The 19,191-nt window shown below is 50.7% G+C and overlaps 2 protein-coding genes across 4 annotated transcripts in view; both read right to left on the bottom strand.

The window, feature by feature from the left end:
* Positions 1-4,626, bottom strand: part of LOC149354248 (pappalysin-1-like) — a 41,770-nt gene extending 37,144 nt beyond the window's left edge. Inside the window, exon 1 of one of the 3 annotated variants that reach the window (XM_089583221.1) lies at positions 4,217-4,626. The gene's annotated coding sequence lies outside the window, so the exon portion shown is untranslated. The remainder of the gene's footprint in view (positions 1-4,216) is intronic. The other 2 variants (XM_089583220.1, XM_089583222.1) reach the window with 2 other exon arrangements.
* Positions 4,627-13,916: 9,290 nt separating this feature from the next.
* On the bottom strand, positions 13,917-18,590 carry LOC149354247 (uncharacterized). The gene has a single exon (XM_089575952.1). It carries the CDS (start codon positions 18,336-18,338, stop codon positions 13,917-13,919), a length of 4,422 nt encoding a protein of 1,473 aa, XP_089432078.1. The 5' UTR covers positions 18,339-18,590.
* Between the last annotated feature and the right edge of the window lie 601 nt (positions 18,591-19,191).

The raw sequence follows: 19,191 nt of genomic DNA, 5'->3' as shown, positions 1-19,191 counted from the left end.
CGCGTAATTCGGAGGTTGTGGGTTTGGATCCCACCGGCGGCATGCGGTTGTTTTTTTTTTCTTCTGCTTTTCTAATCAATTAGCTTTAAACGATAACATATGCAGTAATAATCTAAATCGAACAGCACAAAATAAATTAATTAATTAAAAAAATCCCCTGTGTCCCTTGGTTTCTGTGGCTGTTGGTTTCTCTCATATTTATAACGAGCCCCTCATTCCCGTTCTCTTGTTTCCTATATATATATACATATATCAAAAATTATTTCTTGGCAGCTGATTGATTAATATAAGATAAAGTCACCAGAAATTGAAAAACATAACAAGATTTAATTCACGACGTTTCGGCTGGAGGACCAGCCGAAACGTGGAAACGTGGAAACGCCGAAACGTGAGACTTGTAAACCCCATAAACCAAACCTATATATATATATATATATATATATATCCTAGGGCCGAAACATTTTAGAGCGCAGTGGGTAACAACAGCACATTAGCAACATAACAGCTGGCCAAAAAAACAGTTATAAAATTCTAGTCTTTCCTTTCTTCTATCTAGCTCACGGTCTTTCTCTGGCGAGAGAGATTTTGTTAAACACAACAGACAAAAATTAACTGTGTTGCCATTTGTTGTTCTCAGTGCAGGAAGGTGGCCCAGTCATGTTTTGGCTTCGGAACAAACGACGCAAAAAACATAGTAGTGTGGAATGTCTGGACGACTACCTTGCGATGGCGATCACGGTGAGATGATACCTAAACTGGCGACGATATGAATTCGTTTGCCAACGAAAGATGGTGGAAATTTTTGAGAGAGAGAGTCGAAAGACTGTTCTTCAGGCGACTAGGTTCAGCAAATTTAGTTCAAATTTCGACAAAACTATGCTGGAAGTGCGACTATTTTTAAAAAGAATGAAACTTGCAACATTATTTTAACCACTTTTAGCTTAATAAATAAAGTAGCATTATTTGAATCCTAAACCGAGGCTGTATACTCTAGTTTTGAACTGGCTAATATTCCGGTTTAGTGGATAGAAATAAAGGGTGAAGTCACATTTTATGTAACATTAAGCGTGATTAGCGTTCTTGATGAGATGACTATTGTATAGGTCACATGCTAAACTGTTGGCTAAGACAAAATCCAAGTTTATATAAGAGGTTACTGTTTTAGTGGCGATCCACTCAAGTAGTAAGGAGTCCTACTCATTCGCATGATCTTACATTCAGTAAAATCCAGTTCCATTGAGACGTTGCCACACGAGTACAGAAGTGCTGTTTAAGAGTGAAGAGAGTGTATATCTGCCAGTGTTAAATAATCTCGGAATGCAACACAGTCATCGGCAAATAAATGAGAGGATGAAGACATTTAAGAAGGCAAATCATTAACGTATGCATTAGAACTTTTAGAGGGCATAAGACTGAGACTTGTAAAACGCCGGATGCAACAGTTATTTAGGATGAGGTACCATTATTATCTGTTACAAACTCTTGACCGTTAATGAGGAAGCATTCAACCCATTTCAGTAGACGGTCATCACGATTAAGCTGACCGAATTCAGGCAATAGCAACTTGTGAGATATCTTGTGAAAAGCTATTGGAAACTATAAGAGCATGTAATCTGCTCACGAACGGTTAGCAATAACGAATTGGATTTTGTGCGTGAAAGATAAAGCTAAGTTTCTCTAGGGTGCTGTTTTCTAGAAATGTGCTGTGATTAATTAAAAACGATTTCACTTTCTAAAAGGATTACTGAAAAATGTTCAGACAAAAATAAACCGAAAATTCAGAAGCAGTAAAGAAGTGTTGGGCCACGAAGTCTCCGCCTTTCTTAGTGTACCGTGCCCTACGCTGATTAGCGCAGCGTCCCCCCCCCCCCCCCCCCCCCCACTTCCCCTGCCAGCCACTGGCTCGGGCAAATTGTGACACGTCGCTGATTTAAGCCATGACCTCGAAAGACAGCACTTTCGAGCCATGATGCTCTACGACTTAAAAAAGCCAATTAAAAGAGTCACAATCAGCCCACCTACTATGCACCATCTAACAAATAATGTTTCGTACCACTGGGTTCACATCACTGGAACCGAGGGTACCGGCAAGTAAACCGGAATATACCAGTATGATTCCAAGCGCCAAGCTAGCTGTTTTGGTGTTTCTTCGGGAAGCCTAACCGGCGCAGGTCAAGAGCCAGCAATAGTAAAAGAAAAAATGGTGAAAACCACGTGGTCGCGTGTCTATGGTTGTTTTGTAAAAGTATAGATAATGGCAGAAGTACACACCGAGTTGAACTTTATAGGATGGATGAGTGACCAACTTCGCTGGTGTTCCCTCTATGAAGGCGCTGTTTTTCACAGTGCAGAGAACAGTGACTGCTGAATAGTACACCGGCGTCTACCTGCTAGCAGCCTTTCAGAAAATCCATGCGGAGCTACCAAGAGCAGTGCTGCGGATGATCACGCTGCATCAGGAAAGCGCACCGGTTCGCGGTGCCATAGAGCAATCGCTTTCATGGAGGGGACTCCAGTGAAGTTCGTCATCCACCCACCCTACACAATGCAAGCCTTGCCACGTGCGATTTTTTTTTTTTGTTTCCTGCGGTGAAACAAAAGCTACGCGCACGGCAATTTCCAGTACCTGAAGATGCCTTGACTTGCCGCCAAGGACACTTGAATTCAGCCCGTGATAACCAGTGGCGTGACGGCTTTTAAGGCTGGTTTAAAAGCATAGGTAGTTACGAGGAACGTCGGGGGGACTGCGCCGATCAAAAAGTTGCAGTTGTTGAAATAAAGATATATGCTTTTTCAGTGACTAGTGTCTCAAAAATATTTGATCATCCCCATAGCGTTTTCATTTGAATGAAACACATTTTTCTCTCTTCGCAGGATTGCAGACAACGAAGCGTAATCAAGCGCGGCATTAAAACAGAACTGCAGAAGTATAATCAAGAAACAAAGCCATGGTTTCAGCATAGCGTCCGGGTGCCAAAAATGTAGGTCTTAAGGCGAACAAGAAGTGATGGCGGTGCGAGCGAGTTTAAATGAAAACGAAATTTAAAGCACCGAGGACAATATATAGAGAATTATGGATGCATAGTAACACCGATTTCCGCAGGAGCGTACGTTAACTGAACATGGTTTACTGGTGCATGTTTTGAGAAATTTGAAACGTCGAACGAGGAATAACACTGTAGTAGCGCTCGTCTGTGTGTTTTCCTTCATCTTTGTCTTCCGTCCCTTTCGCGCTGTTTTTTCCACCCAAAATGAACGAGGAATAAGCCTAAAAATGCATAAAAGTTTAGCTTATTTCAATTCTATGATGCACAGGTAAAATAACAGATGGCCCAACTTTAATGGAGAAATATGTGTATGTCGCTGGTCACGTACCGCAGGCGTAGTGCGACAGAGATGAATGAGCACACTAATCGGTTGACACCATCTCTCCATCCATCTGTCCATTAACCTTGACCGATGATTGCATTTACACAAAGACCTGTCCATCTTCATCCAAGCCGGCAGTTGTCAGGGAAAATCGAGAGAAACAATGGTGCGCAAGCCCAGCTTCGTTGGTCAAGTAAAAACTGTTTAGCTTATTCATAGACGAGTAAGCACGCCAAAAAAGGCCCCTATAGTACCTGTAGATTACGGTTAAGGGCTTAAAATTTCACAGTGTTACGTTCTTTACTGTCACTTAAGACCGGCAGTATTTGAAAGCACCAATGGAGAGGCTGGTTATTACCTGATGCATGAGCACAGATTTATGCTCCTACTGCGACGCAAGACAGAAAGTTAACCACAACGAAAACCACCACCACTTAGTCGGCATTGCGAAGTCTGTAAAACGTGTACTTCAAATTACGAATCAATGCAATCTGGTTCGATGGCAGCCTCTGGAAAGCCTACAAAAATAAGTTAACTGTCACGAAGGCCGTGAATGCACACGTTGACTGTCAAGAATCCCATTCCGCGCGCCGTCGCGTTCTACATCTGCCACCAGCGTGCAGGCCCAGCCTGCATCAACTTATCCTTTTCGCGCCAGCAATGCTGCCACTATTTGCACGTGCAAATTAAAACGGCGTGCTCTGCGGCTTCCTACCCTATCTCCGGGCGCTCGCTCGGAGGGGCACAGCGACCGGACTTGACCAAGCGCTTCGCACAAGAAACACTTGCTCCAGCCTTGTCGCTGACAAGCAGAGAAGCTCCCGCGACCAGGAGAGCGGGGACTGACCTGGCTCTCAGGTGCGTTGAGGAGGCCGCGGGTTGGCTGGGCAGCACGGCCGGGTCTGCTCCCATTCGGGCCGCAGGCGGGTCAGTGAACCTCTCCTGGACGGGCAGCCCCAATTCGTGGCGCTGGGTTCCGAATGCGGCCCGGTGGCGCGTGCCCGCCCTCGGCAGTCAATCTAACGTCGCGCACCCAAGTGGCCGAGATTGGTCCGGCCGGCGATAAGGCGACCTTACGATAAGCGCAGTCCGTCTTCGCTCGTCCAGTGGGCGCCGGCGGCGCGGGTAAGTGGACGCTTCCCGTTGCGCAAGCCGCGAGAGGAGGACGCGCGCGAAGCCGGCGGGCACGCTGTAGCCTTACTGCACGTGCCCGCCGCAGGCAGGCATGCGGGGCGCCCGCTTTATCGCCCCCCGATCTGCACGCGCGCGATGCAGAGTGCTCACGTCCGGATCACGTTACTGATCGAATGCTCCACAGGGGGCGCGTCCGGCTCGCCTTTGATGAACGCCGTTGTGTAGCGGATGTCAGCGAAGACACTGGCGCACGACGGTCTGAATCTTTATCGTAGAGGCCGGATGGTCGGCCTTTATGAGCGATTAAATCGAGCTAAAGGTAAGCCGTGGTCTGAACAGAAGCACAGGACCTTGAATAAAAAAAAGCAGCTTTAGGTAATTTGCTTAGTTGCATGCTACACGTTTTAAATTGTACTGTAAGTAACCGGACGCACGAGAGCGGCGCGACGGCAAGTTAGAACGGGCTATCACTTCTTTATCCCCGTTCGCGTGCATCGCACCTACAGATGCTTCCTCTTGATTAGAGTATAGCGCACAGGCGCTGTACAGTTTTGTAATATTTCACGTCGTTCTTTTTTCTTTTGGTCGCTACTCCAAACCTATACATACCCGAATCCAGTTCTCGTGGACGCAATGTTGTCCGAATTAAGATCGGCTCAGTGTCAACACTGCGGCGAGAGGGGGTCCCTCGTCCACATTGTCTGGAAATGCTTTGATTCCCCTGGAAGGGCACTGAATATCGATAGTGAAGTAGCCTGGGAAGCCCTGCTGTGGAGCTCGGACCCCGAGACCGAGCGGAAACTCGTCCGCCTGGCTGAGGAGGCCGCCGAGGAACAAGACCAGCATCCAAGGCGGTGCCTCCCATTGACATCCTCGGCCTGCGGCAGAGGATGCTGGGGCGCGCACCTTCTCTGTTAGACATTAAATGTTTGTTCTCTCTCTCTCTCTCTCTCTCTCTCTCTCTCTCTCTCCGTCATTGGTCGCAATTTCGGGATGACGAAGGCTTTGGCGGACGACACCAGTGACAGAGGACCTGCAAAGAGGAAAACGAAACGAATCGTTACAGAAAACGGTCCCAGGAAGTTTCATAGCTTTTCGTAGCACAGAAGCCACGAATAGCTTAATTTCTTGGTAATCTAACCACGCAACCTTCGCACTGTCCCGTGCGACTTGCACAGCGCACCTTTAAAAGTCAGGCCGCGCCTTCGGGCAGCGAGGAAATGCAGCTTTTTAATGGCTTCCGAGTTCCGAAGACTTCTGTGGGCTGCTGTATGTTTAGTCTGCCGACCAAAGTCCTTCATCTAGCAGGCAGACTGGGGTAAAATATATAGGCATGTGAGGATGGTGAGTTCTCAATTCGAAGCGCATACGAAGCAATAAATTATTTTGCCCCAATAATTCCAAGCGAAGTGAGAAGTTATTTTCCTCCATAATTTCGAAGCGAGGCGAACACTTTTAGAATCGAAGCGAGTAATTTTCGACTGCAAATGAATTGGTAAAAAGAGAGACAGTTCATCAGATCTCAATAGCATACGTCGAAAGACTTGGTTTGTGGAACTCACTTAGGCAATTGAAATCCAAAAAAAAAAAAATAACCGATTAGCGCTTCTCGATAATTTGATTTTTGAGCGCAGCTCCTGCGTTACTCGAGCCGTAGGCGACCACATACGGAACACGCAGTGCCGAACGGAGGCGCTCTGAGTTTCGACTTAGGCAGTGTGCACAGCATTCCGCCGCCGATGAACCTCGCCTGGGGCGAACGGCCAGCGCGCTATAGTCTTCTCTACTCATCACGTTGCCGCCGTTCTGTCCTTCTCCGCTTACCTTCTGGAGCCCTCTTCGAGTTGGTATATTAGCTCTATGCTCTTCGCTATCGCCGTCTTTCCTCCTCCGATGCGCTCTGCGTTCTCTCTTTTATCCTCCGATGCGCTTGTTCGCTCGGTTACACCGGTGCCGACGCCGAGACACGCCGCTAAACGCAGGAACGCCCGCCTAAGAGCTGCGCTCTAATAAAAATAAATGCTTTCGAACACGCGTTCGGCAATGTTCAATCAGCAAAAAGCCAAAGTGCACTACGCATCGTAGCCTCAAGTTCTTACCACGAGAAACTTCCTATCCTGCTGATTTCAAATAGTGAAGTTGCTGACAGATTCCGCAATTTCTCCGACCTTACTCGAGCGGCATAGGGTCACTTAACAGTCATGCGCACACGTGATCGCGCGTTCGTACCACTGCCGGAGAGAGGAGGCTGTGGCTTGAGTCCTCGGTTACGCGAAGCCCGAAGGGTGTCAGCGAAGACACCAGGCACGCGCCGGAAGCGGAACGCGGCAAGCCGCCGTACACCAATCAGAGGACGCGTTATCCGCAGTTCTTGATTTCGGCCTAGAGCGATGGCCAGTCTGATCTTCGACGACCGCCCAGTGCACCTTTCACTACCGCCGCCACCAAGCTCAGTTGTTTTGAGGGCACAAGTGCGAGCAGATTAATAGTTTTTATGGCGCAAGTCTGTCTGCCTCCCTTCTGGACCGCCTACGGTCACTACAGCGTGGCTATATTTATATTGAAATGCCAAGGCGAAGACATTTGAGTGCTGTTATCACCTCCAGTAAGGTTGACAAAAAATGTACGAAGCTCCCAGGATGCGGAAGCAAGCAGTTTGGGAATAGCAAAAAATGCACTCTCTTTGTCGAGAGTGCATTTCTGCACCCTCAAGGTCAGGGGCGCCACCAGATTCTTGGTTGAGTCAGAGCCCATGAAATAGTGCTTTCGCTCTGAAACAACCATCTGTCCGCAGTGTCGCTAGGGCAGAAGAGTTCAATGCCTTCCCTGTTTACAACGGGTTTCGTGCCGCGCCGAGGATGGTGCCTAGGGTCCGCATGAACCCAGTTCCCCGCGGGCATGCCCGTGGGCGCGCATTCGCAGCGCGTGGGGCTATCTCGGTCCGCTCACAGTCCCGAGCACTGCGCATACGCCACTAGTGCTGCAGACGTAGACATCCGCGGGCAGGCGGCAAGTTTCGAAAAAGTTCATTTAGGTTCGCCTTCGTATTCTCTCTTCAGTTGGACTCCGTCTTGGCGCCAAGGTCAACAGCGGCGCGCCGAGAACGGGGGCTGAAAGCATTTCGCGCTTTAAAAGAATGTCAGAACATCTACATCCTTTGCCAAAATTACAAAGCCCACGTGGTCTGCTTGCACCTAAGCCATGTAGTGGGGCACTTGTATACCACACGCGAAAATCCTGTTTCGGAGGGGCGAGGACGAGAGTTCGCACCTTCAAGGGACCTGGGACGCTGGCGATGCAAAGCGAGCCACACAGCATGGCTTAGAATGAAACCCCTTGGGCTCTTCACTTTTGACAAGTACACGAAATGCGCCTTCTCGAAAAAAAAAAAAAATATTGTAGCGCTGCCTCGCGACTGAGGCGCTATTGTCACCAGCGGACGGAGCATGCACGTCCTCTCACAGTTTTGAGGCAATTGAAATGAGTGGCTTTCGTGACTAAGCCGAAATAAATTTGCCTCCGCACAACCGCATCCCATAAATATTTTGCTGCCGATAATACAACTCCTATAGCTACTTGGGTTATGGTGTTTTCGTTCGCCTCTTCAGACGTGCCACATACCGACGAGAGGGGACTGGCTAGGTTTGGTGAGGAATGCCAAAGCAAATTATTGAACTGATTGCAAGGTAAAGGAAGGAATTGGGCTTATATGAATAACTGTGAAATAAAAAGAAAAAATAACTGAAACAGAAAAGATCCCAGAATTAATTGGAAAGAATAAAGCAAGACGCAGAAAAGCACGACAAAATTTGGAACGGTTTTCAGCACAGCTAACAAGGGAATTGCCGGTAGCTGTAATGAAGAAGTGAAGAGATTCACAAATCAAGCTCAGTGCATAACGTCTGCCGCTCGCACCGACGGAGAGAAGGATCCGAACTGACGGAGTAAGCCTAGTTTTACTGTGCGGGAGATTTCCAGATACATCCTCATCTGAAGTACGAACCTCCGGACAGAATGTACTATTGCTCAACTTCCCCGGACAAGTCTAAAATGTTTTTCGGAGTGAACCCACATGTGCATAAATGCGAATTTAGGCGGAGGATTCTGCACCGCGCGACAGACTATTGCATTGTGAAGCTCTTTCCCGTTGCCTTCTTCTTCTTCAGACTTTCAGGTTTTCCGGAAACTCGAAAGAGATCAAAGACAAATCATTTATAAGCAGCAAATCTGTACAAAGTATTAACAACGACTTGCAATGGGCAACTTTTCTGACCGCCTCGCGGACCCTCTCCGCAGCTACGCTAGCGTGAAGTCTGCGCACCTAGCTCCGAAAATTCGACCCCTGAAATGCAGTGCGATGGCGATTAAATAGGATAATATCCCCCACCATCTCCGCACATCTAAGTAAAAGAGATGAACCAGAGCTTCCCCTGACATCAGTTTGGAGCTGTCCAATTTGTCAAAAGTGAAGTCAGGGTTTCTCGCACTCCTTCGTACAGTTATCCGCGGATTTCCTAACAACGCGCATCGCACGCGCAACCATCCACAAAGACTGAAGGGGTGAACACAAGCTTTCGGGATTCCAAGCAGACCGAATATCAGCTGCCAACACAAGAGCATCTGACACCTCTGACACAATTATAACAGAGAAAGGCGGGCTAGTTGGAGTGAAATGCATCTTGGGACCGCGAAAAAAGACAAGGGACGAGGAAGAAACCAACAAGACAAACAACAGACAGACAACAAGTTGTGACGACCCCACATAATGCGCAGGTCCACACGGGACGGAGAGGCAAGAAGACACCGTATGGCTCAGTTTAAACAAAATGATGTAATCAATAATTATACATGGTACAACAGAGGCTGGGGTGTCCGAGCTTACGTGGCGACGCCGTCATGGGGGCGATGGATGGTCTCCGGAGTTGCGATCCGTCGGTGGCTGGCAGAAGCTGCGCGCCGTCCGGCTTCGGCGCTGAAGGACCCTTTTTCGTGAACGATCTCGTCCTCTGCGTGCCTTTCGTCCGCACTCGCCAGCTATATCTCCTCCGCCGGCCACGCCCGATCTCCTGTCTTCCCGACTGGAATGTTTCTTTCTTCCTCCTTTCCACGGCGGCGCCGCGGCATCCCCGACCTCCCTCGTTGGAATGTCGTTTGTCTCCCGCCGGCAGCTTTCTTCTCTTGTCCTTGTACGGCCAGGCAGCCTAATTGGGCTGGCTTTCCCTCCCGCCGGCGCCTTTGTACCATTGTACCCCTTCGGTGGCTTGCCGCCGCTGGGGGCTCCGTCAGCGCGGCGCCGCTGAACGCGGACCGTACCCCTTCAGTGGCTTTGCCGCCGCTGGGGGCTCCGTCTAGGCGGCGCCGCCGAACGCGGACCGTTTAAGGGGAGACAAGGGAGTAGGACGGTTGAGCACAAAGAAAATTCCGCCGAAGATATGGGCCCTGGTAGCTCACGCACGGAACGTCACACTCGCTCACCCTCCAGAAGAATGTTCTCCGAACATTTGAGTCCAGGCAGCTCCCCTTCTTTTTCTGAATCGCCTCGCACATTCCGTCCGACAAAACACTTTTCGCTGCACACAACACCACTGCACTGCACCATATGCCGCAGCTGTCATAACTGGCGTCTCCAGGGGCAGCACTGATCTTCTTTCACAGACAAACATGAAACTCAGCACCCAAGCCTCTCCTTGCTAGTCCAAACTGGACGAAATAAATTTACCACAGTTACAAAGGAGCTCCCACTTCCAGCACAATCACGGCACAGACAAAAAAATATATAGATAACGAAAGGAAGTCGGGCATGTTCTGCATCCTGTGTTAAAGTGTTACTTAATGACAGAAAGGCTTAACTAGCAACTCCGATATTTTAACACATAAGCACATAGCAATGTTATGAGCTGCAGCATTACACAGTCTTAACCAGTCCCCAACTCCGCTCTGTTTACGCCATTAGTCCGACTTAGCTTTCCGATTTCGAAGCGGATATCGGCGTTCATGAGTCGTACCAAGTAATTCTGTGACCCCTTGTCTGCTTTGAGACTCACGAGGGCTCGTGGCAGGAGCCTCTCTTGGCGTTATCTGCGCGGCAACCTCGCGCGCTCCTTCCTCCAGCAATGCATGAAGTAAATCCGGTGGCATTCCTGCCATAACCTCTGGCGCTTGCCGAACAAATGCAGGAGAGGGCGTTTCTTGCGAACAATCTGCGCGCTCCGCTTCACTTCGGTCCCCATCAAAATCTGCGCTTTCCCCCTCCTCATTTCGTGAATACTGAACCGGTGCCGACTTGAGGCGATTTGCGTGTATCCTTATCAAGCGGCGGTTCACGTCTCGGACCCTGAAGTTTACCGGAGAAAGCTTCTCGACAACCTCGCACGGTCCTCTCCACCTCGTCTGGAACTTACGAGCCAACCCAATCTGTCTTTGGCAGTTTTCGATGTACACGCTGTCCCCCACATCAAACGGCGCGTCTCTAGCACCGCGATCGTGCACCTCCTTCCTGCGTTTCGCCGCTTTCTTTAAGGCCTCCTTTGCGATGTCCCTCGCCACTTGCAAGCGCGATTCTAGCTCAACCTTATAGTCGTCCAGTGAAGCGTATGGGACACGACGGGGGCCCTCTGGCACTTCACTAGGCTGGTCCGGGTCTCGGCCGTAGAGAAGAAAGAATGGCGATTCGCCCGTGCTCTCGTGTGCTGCGGAATTTTAGGCAAACATTGCATACGGGAGCCACAAGTCCCAGTCCCGCTGGTCGCGCGAAACAAAATGCGACAGGAACCCGGCCACGGTTTGGTTCAGTCGCTCCACCGCGCCGTTGCAAGCCGGATGGTACGGTGTTGTCTGCTTCTTAGTGATCTTAAGCAGCTCGCAAACTCTCCTCATTAGCTGCGACACGAAGTTCGTTCCCCGATCTGTCAAGAGTTGCCTCGGAGATCCATGTCGGAGCACGATCTGTTCGACAAATGCTCTTGCAACCGTGTCTGCTTTCTGATCTGGGAGTGCTACCGCTTCCGCGTATTTTGAAAGGTGATCGACAAATACTAAAATGTACCTGTTTCCAGAAGTGGTCGTGGGCAATGGGCCCATTATATCCATACCTGTCCGCTCGAAAGGAGCCGAAACCTCAGGGAACGGCTGAATTGGTGCTGGCCTGCGTCCCTTGGGTGTTTTTCTTTCGAGACAGGAATGACACTTCGCACAGTAGTCTCTAACATCCTGTCGCATGCCACTCCAAAAGTACAAACGCTCGACACGCCTGCGTGTCTTCGCTACGCCAAAATGACCGGCGCACGGCGCATCGTGGAACGCGCGAAGAACCCTTTCTGTCCACGACCGAGGTATGACGACTCTCTCCCAAGCGGTTTTCTCTGGTCTCCCTTTCCTGGTTGGCCTCGTGCGCCGACACAGGGTGCCGTCTTTGCCAATGAAATAACCTAGCTGTTCGGGGTGAGATGGTGCGCCCTCTAAGCTTTCGATTATTCGCTTCAGGTCAGGATCTTTGCACTGCTCTGTGCGTAATTCGGCGGGGTCGACTACGGGGACAAACTCATCTATAGTCGACACGGCAGCTGTACGGCTGAGCGCATCAGCATTCAGATGTGTCTTTCCTGACTTGTGCTCCACCTCAAAGCAGTATTCCTGCAGCTGTAGATTCCATCTAGCGAGTCGCGAGCTAGGGTCCCTGACACTCATCACCCATTTCAGAGGATGGCAGTCTGTGACTAGCTTGAATTGGCGGCCGTAAAGGTAGCATCTGAAGTGCTTTACTGCCCAGACAACGGCGAGGCACTCCCTTTCTGTAGCTCCGTACTTCTGCTCTGTGGGGCTCAGCTGTCGGCTAGCAAAAGCCACGGGATGTTCTTTGCCCTCGATAACCTGAGATAACACGGCACCAACTGCGAACTTTGACGCATCTGTGGCCAAAACGAAGGGCAAATTAAAATCCGGGTGGCGCAACAGCGGTGCACTCATTAGCTTCCTCTTCAGGGCCCCAAAAGCATCCTCCGCGTTTTTGCACCAGCGAAAGGCGACATTTATGGCTGTTAAGGCAGTGAGCGGCTTAGCGAGCTTGGCGAACTCCTCTATGTGCCTTCGATAGTAACCGATCAGGCCGAGAAACTGCCGGACCTGGCGGACACTAGTCGGGGATGGAAAATCCGAGACACACCTTAGTTTCTCAGGGTCCGGTCGCACGCCGTCAGCTGAAACAACGTGCCCGAGGTATTTCACCTCGTTTTTTGAGGAATTGGCACTATTAAAGATCAGGTAGCATGGTCGTGCCGGAGAGGGGATGAGGAAGGTCGGAGACGAGGTTTGAGGGAAAGACAAGAAGAAGAACTTTATACAAGGGAATTTACATATATACAAACAGCAACTGGGAGAACTCTCAGAAAGTCTCGCAAACAAGGAGCAAAGCTACATGACGATGAGCTCAGATGGTCAGGAGCTACTCGGCCGTCCAAGGCGCCGAGTTTTATATCCTTCCTTGTCCCTGGGCTCCCTAGATGGGGGCGGGCTTGTCGGGAAAGGAGGGTCCTGAAAGTTCACTGTGGCACCCACACACACACACACACTCAATAGGGAACACGTCCCCGTCACGTGTTGGGAGAGAAGGATGCACTCTGCGTCGCGCAGATTCTGGAATGCTCTCGAACAGCATTCCTGCGCCTTTCATGTGGTCGCACGTGCTCGGGGTAGGGGAAACGGTCGTTGACCACTTCTCCCTGGAAGACGGTTGCTGCTGTCAACTTGATGTGCCCCTTGGAATGTGGAACGTGGCAGCTAACTTCTTTCTGTACTGCAGAGCTGGCTGGCCAGATGCGGGGTGGATGACCGACGCCGCTTCCGTGGCTAATTCAGGCGTTTACCCCGCATGCCTTTCGCGACTCATCGGCATTCCGCTGCTACCACGCCGATTTTTTTCTCACGAAGGAGGCGAAACGTAACAGACTGCCCCGCCGGGAGAAGGAGATCCCGATGGACAGGGGACTGCATCCGCTGTCTGGAGGGATGTCGCTCGAGGCTGCTTTTAACTGGAGTCGGTCATCTCTCGTTGCTTCTTGAGCCCAGCGCACCTCGAAGGCTTCCTTCGCACGTTCAGGTTCACAAAGGGCACTGCAACGTGACTTCAAAATGACCGGTTCCCTGCTAGCGTTAGAACTACGCCGAAAACCCAACCGGTCAGTCAGCAAGCACGACACAATCCACACTAAGCAATGCCAGCCTCTTTCCCTCTTATTCAGTCATTTAATCCTTTAATCCCTGGGAGTAGTCCAGCAGCACTCAGTGTCCACAAATCCGAACATTACACTGCAAAACCCGTCTCACTTTGAAACAAAAAAAGCAAAAACGATATGTTCAAAAGCCTATATCAGGAAAAAAAACACCAGTAAGCAGCAACTTCGAGGCTGATTCTTGCGCTAGGGACTTCGACTCAAGCCATCGGCGTTACCGTTGAGACTCCCCTTTTTGTAACGCACCTCAAAAGAATATTGTTGCAATACGAGGCTCCAGCGCAGGAGGCGGCCATTTTTGGAAGAGGTTATCTGCAGCCATTGGAGAGGGCAATGATCCGTCTCTATGATAAACCTCGAGCCGGCAAGGTAGCACGACAATTTCTGAACGGCCCATACGAGACACGCGCATTCTTTCTCGGTGGCGCTGTACGCCTGCTCACGGCTGGTCAGCTTACGACTAGCATACAGGACAGGGTGCTCCTCTTCTCCATTTTCCTTCTGGCACAACACAACGCCCATGCCCCGCTCACTAGCATCGCACTGAACCACGAAACCTTTAGAGTAGTCGGGCGATCGTAGCACAGGCTGACTCGTTAGAGCGCTCTTTAGGGTGCTAAAGGCTGTTTCCATTTTTTCGTCCCAGGCGACTGTTTGTGGCTCTGTTTTCCTGAGAGCATCCGTCAAGGGACTCGCGATATCAGAATACCTGGGGATGTACCTCTGATAGTAGCCGGCGACACCCAAGAAAGACCTGATATCAGTCTTTGTGCGCGGCTGCGGGAAGTCTCGTATCGCGGCTACCTTTAGTTCCGAAGGGCGGCGACGGCCCTGGCCAATCACGTGACCGAGGTAAACAACCTCGGCCTGTGCCAACTGGCACTTAGGAGCCTTGACCGTCAAGCTCGCGTCGCGCAGGCGGGTTAAAACTGCCCGCAAGTGTGCCTTATGCTCAGGCCACGATGCGGAAAATATTGCTACATCGTCTAAATACGGCAAAGCGAACTCTTCCTGTCCCCGCAACACTTTGTCCATGAGGCTAGAAAAGCAGTACGGCGCATTCTTTAAACCAAAACTCAAAACTTTAGGACGGAATGTTCCCATTGGTGAAATGAACGCCGCATATCTACTAGCCTGCTCTGTAAGGGGAACCTGCCAGTAACCCCTGACTAGGTCCAGTGTGGAGATAAACTGAGCGTTACTAACTTTCTCGATGCGCTCCTCGATGTTCGGAATCGGATAAATTTGATCCTTAGTGATGGAATTAAGCTTGCGGTAATCGACGCAAGGACGAGGGTCCTTGCCCGGTACCTCCACTAAAATCAAAGGGGAGGTATAATCACTCTCACAAGCCTCAATAACATCCAGCTCGAGCATTTTCTTTACCTCAGCTTCCATAATATCGCGCTGGCGCGGCGGCACCCGGTACGCCTTGGACCGTACCGGCTCTGCCGAGTTAAGTTCTATGTCATGAGTAAGCACGGAAGTCCTACCTGGCCTATCAGAGAACTGACCTCGAAACTCCTGCAAGAGCTCGTGCAGCTCGGTTTTCCGCTCAGGCGACAGCGGTGCTTTCAATACCAAGTCACTAATTACTTGTTCAGTGCCTTCCCTGTTCGTCACTGAACACAATCCCGGAAGCTCGACCGGAAGCTCTTCGGGAGCGTTTACCATCATACACACCACTGCTTCCCGTTGTCTATATGGTTTGAGCAGATTACAGTGGTAAACCTGCTGTACTTTACGTTTTCCTGGTAGGTTCACTACGTAGTTAACGTCCGACAGTTTTTGCACAATCCGTGCCGGACCCTCCCACTGCACCTCGAGCCTGTTTTTCAGCGATGTCCGTAAAATCATTACGTCGTCGCCCACCTCAAAACGACGGGCCCTTGCTGTCCGATCATAATAAACTTTGGCCCTCTGCTGGGCTTTTCTCAGTGCTTCACCTGACAACTCCTGTGCCCTTTTTAAACGTTCGAGTAGCCCAAGCACGTACTCCACCACGACTGGGTCGTCGCCCTGGCCTTCCCACGATTCTCGAAGCATGCGTAGCGGAGACCGCAGCGTGCGACCATACACAAGCTCAGCTGGCGAAAACCCCGTAGCCTCATGGGGCGCGGTTCTCAATGCAAACATCGCTGCAGGCAAGCATAGCTCCCAGTCTGTTTTCTTTTCAAAACACAACGCTCGCAATACCCGCTTCATGACGGAGTGGAGCTTCTCAACGGAGTTCGATTGGGGATGGTACACGGAGCTATGTAAAAGCTTTATTCCACACCTTTTTAGAAAGGCCGTGGTCAAAGCGCTTGTAAACACCGTGCCCTGGTCTGACTGGATTTCCGCAGGAAAACCAACCCGCGCGAATATGGACAGTAGTGCATTAACAATCTCAACCGAGCTGAGTTCTTTAAGCGGTACGGCCTCGGGGAACTTTGTTGCTGGGCAGATCACAGTCAAAATGTGTTTGTAGCCTGAGGTCGTTACCGGCAGTGGTCCTACTGTGTCAATAACGAGTCGTCTAAAGGGCTCCGTAATGATAGGCACCAACTTCAACGGCGCTCGCGCTTTGTCCCCAGGTTTGCCCACACGCTGACAGGTGTCACATGTCCTTACGAACAGTTCTGCGTCACGAAAACACCCCGGCCAATAATATTCTTGCAAAAGACGGTCCTTAGTCTTTTTAACTCCTAGGTGCCCGGACCACGAACCTCCATGAGACATGCGCAACAAATCCTGACGATAGCGCTGAGGCACGACGAGCTGATCGAACTCAACTCCCCTGCGGTCGAGATACTTGCGGTACAGGATCCCCCTTCTTTCTACAAAACGGATATTTTTCTGGGCGATCCCTTCTTTCACATTACAGCGGATATTCTCTAGGCTGCGGTCCTTTTTTTGCTCTGCAATCAGATCACAACTGCGGACTTCTAGTAACCTATTAAGTCCCTCTGACGTAGGCGCGATGAGCAGGTCTGCAGGTAGTTCCTCTAATTTTTCGGTGTCCGGCATTCTCTCTGGCACATCCGATGCCTTCAACGTTTCAGGCTCCTTTCTACACGGTGCAGATATGCTCTCAATCTCAGTGTGCTGTATCTCCGACCCTTTTTCACTGTTCGGCAGCGTCGCCTCCGCAACTACCGCCTTTGCAGCTAGCTCTAGAGCTCTCGATCTAGTTAAGGCCTGAACACTAGCCTCACCAAACAAAAGTCCCTTTTCGCGCAAGAGTTGATCGGACCTGTTTGAGAATAGGTACGGGTACTGAGGGGGGAGCATAGATGACACCGCGGCCTCTGTCTCAAGTGCGCCGAAAGGTCCTTCAATACGCACTTTTGCTACGGGCAAACACACGCTGTGTGCTTCTACGGCTTGTTTGATCCACGCGCACTCGCCCGTGAACATATCGGGTTCTACGTACGAGGGGTGAACCACATCCATCGTCGCCGCAGAATCCCGAAGAACTCGGCACTCTTTCCCGTTCACAACGAGGTTTCGTATGTACGGCTCGAGAAGCTTCATGTTCTCGTCGCCACTGCATACTGACAAAAGCACGAGCTTTGTTTTCGCTTCGGGACACTGCGCCGAAAAGTGTCCCGGCTTCTGGCAAGTATAACACGCGCGCGGCTGCCTTGCCTCGAACCTCTTTCTGCGTTCGGCTTCCGCCGTCTCTTTGCGCTCGGTCGGACCGTTTTCACTCTGGTCCGCACCACGTTTGCCCTCCTTTATTCTAACGGGCGTGAACTTCAGCCTCTCAAACTTAGAGCCGAATTCACTTTTTTGACCGTCCTTAGCTCCGCGAGCCCGACGAGTCACAAACTCCTCTGCTAGCTCGGCGGCTCTCGCCACCGTACTGACGTCTGGCCTGTCCAAGACCCAGTACCGAACGTTCTCCGGTAACCGTCTATAAAACTGTTCCAGCCCGAAACACTGCAGAACCTTCTCGTGATTACCAAAGGCCTTCTCCTCTTTCAGCCATTCCTGCATGTTTGACATAAGTTTGTAGGCGAAATCCGGATACGACTCATTTTTGTCTTTCTCAGTTTCGCGAAACTTCCGACGGAACGCTTCCGCTGACAGCCTGTACTTTTTCAGCAGACTCGATTTTACATGATCGAAATCCTCCGCCTCCTCTTTCTTCAGGCGAGCGATCACGTCGGCCGCCTCAGCGGGCAACAAAGTGAGCAAGCGCCGTGGCCACGTTTCCCGTGAAAACCCTTGCTGCTCGCACGTTCGCTCGAAGTGAACAAGGAACAAACCAATGTCCTCTCCAGTCTTAAACGACCGCATCAAGTCAGTCATTTTGTACAATACCCGCTCTCCTGCACCGTGCGCCTGACCTGCACTACGAGCGCGTTCCATCTCTATTTCGAGACGCTTTATTTCCAAAGCGTGTTGACGCTCCCGTTCCTCTTTCTCTTGTTCCTCCTCCTTTTTCTTTGCCAATTCCCTCTCCTCAATGGCCTCAAGGCATTCCGCGAGCTCGTCATCTTCAGCCTCCAACGCAAGAATAGCCTTTAGCAGCTCTGGTTTTCTGAGTTTGTCTGAGACATCCAGACACAACTCCTTTGCAAGCTCCAGTAACTTCGGTTTGCGCAGCGTCTTCAAATCCATGGCTGCTCCGAGTGCTGCTTTCTCTACTGCCCGCTATTGTCTTGCTGCAACTAACCCAGCAGCAACGACAACCCAAATTACCAGCTCTGTTTCTGACCCTTAACAAAAGCCTGGCAAAACTCCGTAGAGGAAAGTCCCGCACTCACCAAACCTCGCAGCCAAGAATCCAGCGCAGTCGTTCCGCTGCAGGCAACCAGTCATCACACAGGGCTGTTGCACTGCTCCCGACTCGCCGAACTGCTGCTCAGCAAACCGTTGATCACGTCTCTCCGCTGGCGTCCGTTGACTCGATTCCACCGCTGGCAACCAGTTATTAAAGATCAGGTAGCATGGTCGTGCCGGAGAGGGGATGAGGAAGGTCGGAGACGAGGTTTGAGGGAAAGACAAGAAGAAGAACTTTATACAAGGGAATTTACATATATACAAACAGCAACTGGGAGAACTCTCAGAAAGTCTCGCAAACAAGGAGCAAAGCTACATGACGATGAGCTCAGATGGTCAGGAGCTACTCGGCCGTCCAAGGCGCCGAGTTTTATATCCTTCCTTGTCCCTGGGCTCCCTAGATGGGGGCGGGCTTGTCGGGAAAGGAGGGTCCTGAAAGTTCACTGTGGCACCCACACACACACACACACTCAATAGGGAACACGTCCCCGTCACGTGTTGGGAGAGAAGGATGCACTCTGCGTCGCGCAGATTCTGGAATGCTCTCGAACAGCATTCCTGCGCCTTTCATGTGGTCGCACGTGCTCGGGGTAGGGGAAACGGTCGTTGACCACTTCTCCCTGGAAGACGGTTGCTGCTGTCAACTTGATGTGCCCCTTGGAATGTGGAACGTGGCAGCTAACTTCTTTCT

This window comes from Amblyomma mixtum, chromosome 3 (assembly GCF_055824585.1).
Source record: "Amblyomma mixtum isolate Tamu chromosome 3, ASM5582458v1, whole genome shotgun sequence".
Classification (NCBI taxonomy): Eukaryota; Metazoa; Arthropoda; class Arachnida; order Ixodida; family Ixodidae; genus Amblyomma; species Amblyomma mixtum.
Note: the sequence above shows the minus strand (reverse complement) of the source record. Positions and strands in the feature narration are given on the sequence as shown.